Source organism: Oncorhynchus mykiss, chromosome 6 (genome assembly GCF_057628025.1).
Source record: "Oncorhynchus mykiss isolate SJ-2025 chromosome 6, ASM5762802v1, whole genome shotgun sequence".
Classification (NCBI taxonomy): Eukaryota; Metazoa; Chordata; class Actinopteri; order Salmoniformes; family Salmonidae; genus Oncorhynchus; species Oncorhynchus mykiss.
The window spans coordinates 31931354-31936815 of record NC_143027.1 but is presented as its reverse complement, the minus strand read 5'-3'; the positions used below and the strand labels follow the sequence as shown (position 1 = coordinate 31936815).

The following is a 5462-nucleotide window of genomic DNA, read 5'->3' as shown; positions in this document are numbered from 1 at the left end:
CGGTTTTGTCATAGTTTTCCGGCATTAGGTAATAACTAATAGACCCAACTGTTCAAAAACTAGAGACAAATTAGATCGGTTTATCATCGGTGATGACTCACGAGTGGAGGAGGGCCTCAAGCAGAGGAGGAAGATAACAAAAATAATGAATTATTAAACAAAATTATGCCCAGTTCACAAGGCACCCTTCCTTGTGTTATGAGGCCCCAGGTAATTGCATTAGTTGCCTAATGGTACTGTAAGTCCGACACCGTGTGCGTGTGTTTGCATGTGTGCTCTCACTGTCTGATAACCCACTGACAGCTACAGGTCAAACAGAAATGAGTCTGGGTGGTGATTCATCTCTTCATCAGAAAGTCTTTATTCTTCAACAGGTCAGGACATAGCATGCACTTATACATAATGGCTAATTACAAGGTACAAATACATAAAGACACTCGTATGAAAAAAACATTCACATACCACATTCTGAAATTGGCACAAAGACCCTGGCTGCATGGCAGACTTCCTTATTGACTTTTCGTAGGCTCAGTGTCCAGGGGCAAAGTCTCAGTGTTGTAATATCCTATGGCCCCCTTTACTGACCACAAGTCCTGCTCACAGCACACACAGTCACAGATACACACAGATTACAAATATGAAGTAACTGTAATCAGCCAGGATTGTAATTAGATTAAAGTTACATTCTTAAACAGTTGATTACATTTGGGATCGAATGAATCGAATATAAAGAGGAAGAACTGATATATCTTTGTCAGCATTGCTGTCATTTAGCTCACCCTCAAGTCCTCTCACATGCTCTCTAAGATGCTATTGTTCTGCTGATAGCCCATTAAGTGTGGATGGCTTCTTTTGTATTCAAACTGGTTGAACAAAAAGGTAAGGCTTCCAAAACATTTACCCCTGGCCTTCTGGTATTCCACAGAGTTCCTGCTTGCTGCTTTGTAGCAGTACACTTTCACTCTCTTCTTTGTGTGCTCCATAGTGAAAGAAGAAGAATAAATGCTTTCTGATTGCACAATAAAAAACTAAATGCAACCAGGGGAAAAACACAGTCACATTATGTTAAAGGTTCCCAAAGCACACACATCCCTGGGTTGCTCGTATTTTCAGTTCGCTGCAACTAGCAACTGGAACAAGCTGCAACAAACACTCTAACTGAACAGTTTTATCTCAATCTCTTCATTGAAAGACTCAGTCATGGACACTTACTGACAGTTGTGGCTGCTTTGGTTGATGTATTGTTGTCTCTACCTTCTTGCCCTTTGTGCTGTTGTCTGTGCCCAATAACGTTTGTACCATGTTTTGTGCTGCTACTATGTTGTGCTGCTGCCATGTTGTGTTGCTACACTGTTATTGTCATGTTGCTACCATGCTGTGTTGTCATGTGTTGCTGCCTTGCTATGTTGTTGTCATAGGTCTCTCTTTATGTAGTGTTGTGTTTTCTCTTTTGTCGTGATGTGTGTTTTGTCCTATATTTTTTATTTTTATTATTTTTTTTAAATCCCAGTCCCCATAGGAGGCCTTTTGCCTTTTGGTAGGCCATCATTGTGAATAATAATTTGTTCTTAACTGACTTGCCTAGTTAAATAAAGGTTAAATCAAAATAAAAAAACACTGTCTTAAAACAACCACTATTTTACTGTAGAAGAGGGTCTTTCTGTAGGTCTGAATTTGATTGATCAACAAATATTGAACAAAGGGCACTCACGTCAGGATTTCAATTCAAGGTGAGTCCATAGGACTTTAAATGTACTAATATTAATTACACGGCAAACTATCAGTAGCCTAAATATTAGAAATTAAAGTAATCCAATAGTAATCAGATTACGTTACTCTTTTTGAGTAAATTATTACTTTACAGATTCTTTTTCATGTAACTATAACAATCGGTAAAGGATTACATTTTTCAAGTAATCCGCCAAACACTGCACACACACAGTTACTACTAGAACTATTAGCCTACAAGAAGTAAGGACGAGGGACTAGTGAGGACAGGTAGTGGGGACTGATGTGTGTTTACATTTTAGTCATTTAGCAGGTGCTTTTATCCAGGGTGATTTACGGTTAGTGCATTAATCTTGAGATAGTTAGGTGGAACAAGCACATATCACTGTCCCAGTAAGTACACTTTTCCTCAATGAAGTAGCTATCAGCAAAGTCAGAGCTAGAAAGAAGGTGGTGGTGGTGGGGGGGGTCAAGTGCAAGTGTTGGCTCAGGAAAGTTTTTGTTTTGTTTACCGGAGAGCAGCATAGATGTCAGAGTGAGAAGCTCCCTCCCATGAGGCATGGCCAATGAGCAGAGCACCTGAAACACACACAGCAGGAGTCACAATACATCCTCAGGGCAAGCTAACTGTGACAATGGTTAAGCCAGGTGATGGGCTATAAGTGCTACTCCTGTTATGCCAATGCTCAGAAATGATAATGAATTGCTCTGCTGTGTGTATAGTACCCATATAGATGCGTGCCAGGCTGTATGGCCAGTCTCGTGATGCCAGCTCCAGGTAGCCAGGTGGTTTGAGAGCTGAGGCCTGCACAAACTTTCTCAGAACAAAGAAGGTGCGGTCTACTGATCTCACAGACAGGAAGGCTGCTGCCAGGAAGGTCTGGGGGGGGCAGTTAGATGGAGAATGTCAGAATTTGTTTAGCAATTATATCAACAGAGGTTGTAATGGCATTTATAATTGTATTACTAGTAACAGTCTTTCCTGGCTACCATTCATTGTTGGTTCAAGGAAGACGATACTAGACAAAGGCTGCGGAAACTAACTTCATTATCCAAAATCTGATCTCAATGGTCAGTCAGTTAACAACTAAACTCAGTAAACATTTATTTTAGATTGCTCTGAATGACTCTTTATCCCTTTAAGGGCCCCTAACCTGGATGTGTGTGACGTAGGCCTGCAGTACGAGGCCTGAGCTCCGAGAGATGCACATCCAAAGACAGAATATTAGTGGTCCCCTCCCAGATACTCAACACCTAGAGAGAGACAGAAGGTACTCTTACACTAAAATGAACTATTGCCACTCGGTTGTTGTTGAGTAACAAAGCGTGAGAGTAGGAAACCACTTCATCCATTAAGAGCAACATATTTACTCCATAACGTAAAACAGTAAGTCTGCCTTCAGACAGACAGATGTGTGTCATGTGATCACCTACCTGAGCATCTCTGAGAATTGCAGGTAGTCCTGTGTCCTCGATGTAGCCCTGCCCCACACACAGACACACCCAATATCACAACCAAATCAATCGTATCACCTAATCCTACATGAGCAGTAATAATCGGTTCCATGAAAGTAAATTCAGACAGACAGACAAAAAGATAGACAGACACACACACCTGTATAACCTTGGCAGCTCCATCAGTCATAGCCAGAGGACAGGCGTAGAGACCAGAGGAGGGAGAGTACAGGTACAGCTTACACATCTGGTATACACGACTGGAACAACATCATCATTAGTATATGAATATGTAACTCTCTATGCATGGAATTTTCATAATGCCATGTCACAAAATTCCAATGAGTAGCTTCTGAGATTACTGTTACTGTTTTTATATTCTCTGTGTTGGTGACCGTCAAGTGAGGGCAGCATTTCTTAATCCTTGTCCTGAGGACCCAAAAGGGTACAGATGTTTGTTTTTGTCTTAGCATTGCACACCTGATTCCATAAAGGTTTGATGAGGAGTTGATAAGTGGAATCAGGTGTGTAGTGCGAGGACAAAAACCTAAATGTTCACACCTTGGGGTCCACAGGACAGGTTTGGGAAAATATGGGTTAATAGGTGAGGTTTCAGGGTGTGTAAGGGTCAGGTATCTCCCAACACCACTCCACGTATGTCCTCTCGTTTCTGATGGCGACCAGCCCCTCCTGTGCTGATAGGTCCTTCATGTGTAGCCAGGCGGGGGAGGTGACGATGCGTTCGACATGGCAACCCCAGGGATCATTGGTCCCCAACTGACCTCACTCCCGACCCAACCCAAGCACCAACTGCTCCCCAAACACACACAGGTCTGAACACACCACCATCACATTAGTGACTAACAGATAAAAGCATCATCATAATGTTTTATCCATTCTGAGACATTAGTATGGGATACACACACACCTCACTGGGCAGGTGTCTCCTCAGGTATCCCTGTAGCAGAGCGTCCTCGAGGAAGGGATTCAGGTCTCTCCTGGAAGAACCCTCCTATCCAGGCCCGGGAGAACTCTGGCTGCCCCTCTGCTCCGTGACATCTTGGGGTGACCAAGCTAGGCCCCGCTGAACCAGCTTGCAGAACTGCTGCGAAACATTGTAATACACAGCCGGTAAAAAGCGTCTGGTGACCTGTCGGTGCAGCAGTGGGCTCGAAGCCATGGTCCAGGAGCTCAGACGTCACTGGCCTAACTGATAATTTTTCAAAACCAGCAGCTGCATTTCTTTAGTTTAAATTTAAAGGCCTACTCCTTGATTTGAAAAATAACAAAACGGCAGCCCTTGCACTTGGTTTGCTATAAAGCTAGGTAGAGAAACGACACTCAAGTTTAAGGATCGACATTTATAAGAATCAATGAATATACACATGATTATTTAAAAGATAAAAAACGGCTGTAAGTATCACAGTGGGCCGTTAATAAGACATCTTATGGATGTGCAGTAGTAGGAGGTGTCTTAATCAACAATAACTTCTAGAATGTTGTTTTGTTTACTCACCTAGTTCCGACTTCCAAATCCCCATACTTCGTCTTCAAAATAAAAGTCAGGAGTAAACACTGGTGTTAACATAAAAATCTAGATCGACCTTCAAAGTAAACGACTGGAACATCAGACTAGACACCAGCTTTGTCCTGACTACTTTTGGTCATAAAATACACATAGCTTATGAAATAAAATAACAGTGACGGTCTACCCTAGTAAAGAGCTAGATCTCTCAGATGAAAATCAACATGTGGCACAGGATACCTATGACTTCTAGACTTTGTAGCTTGATGAATAACCATGCAGGTGGTGCACAGGGCCGGTTTAATGCAGGGGCTTACCGGGGCTGAAGCCCCTGGGTGACCCAAGAGGCAGCAAAAAAAAAACATATGCAGTACCAGTCAAAAGCAGTGGTGGAAAAAGTACTCAATTGTCATACTTGAGTAAAAGTAAAGATATCTTAATAGAAAATGACTCAAGTAAAAGTAAAAGTCACCCAGTAAAATACTACTTGAGTAAAAGTCTAAACATATTTGGTTTTAAATATACTTAAGTATCTAAAGTTAATATAATTGCTAAAATGTACTTAAGTTGAAAAGTAAAAGTACAGGTATAAACCATTTAAAATTCCTTATATTAAGCAAACCAGACAGCACAATTTTATTTTTCAATTTATTGGCAGATAGCCAGGGGCACACTCCAACACGGAGACATCATTTACAAACTAAGCATTTGTGAGTCCGCCAGATCAGGGATGTTCTCTTGATAAGTGTGTGAA

The 5462-nt window shown here is 41.7% G+C and overlaps 1 protein-coding gene across 2 annotated transcripts; it reads right to left on the bottom strand.

Annotated features, from left to right (window-relative positions):
- Positions 1-337: 337 nt before the first annotated feature.
- Positions 338-4799, bottom strand: LOC110525754 (uncharacterized). Of its 2 annotated transcripts, XM_036979888.2 has the most exons (7): positions 4700-4799; positions 4112-4288; positions 3344-3443; positions 3163-3210; positions 2883-2982; positions 2455-2608; positions 338-2307 (listed from the first exon to the last, which is right to left on the bottom strand). In XM_036979888.2, exons 3-7 carry the CDS (start codon positions 3428-3430, stop codon positions 2259-2261), a joined length of 438 nt encoding a protein of 145 aa, XP_036835783.2. In that variant the 5' UTR covers positions 3431-3443; positions 4112-4288; positions 4700-4799; the 3' UTR covers positions 338-2258. The 2 variants fall into 2 exon arrangements, with proteins under 2 accessions (XP_036835783.2, XP_090093809.1); XM_090237683.1 differs by lacking the exon at positions 4700-4799 and having other exon boundaries at positions 3344-4686.
- Between the last annotated feature and the right edge of the window lie 663 nt (positions 4800-5462).

Excerpts from the sequence above, each read along its gene's own strand:
- LOC110525754 (XM_036979888.2), bottom strand. The coding sequence starts at position 3,430 with ATGTGTAAGCTGTACCTGTACTCTCCCTCCTCTGGTCTCTACGCCTGT. Across the intron at positions 3,211-3,343 it reads GAGCTGCCAAGGTTATACAG|GGCTACATCGAGGACACAGG; the intron begins GTGTGTGTGTCT and ends TGTGTGGGGCAG. Across the intron at positions 2,983-3,162 it reads CAATTCTCAGAGATGCTCAG|GTGTTGAGTATCTGGGAGGG; the intron begins GTAGGTGATCAC and ends GTCTCTCTCTAG.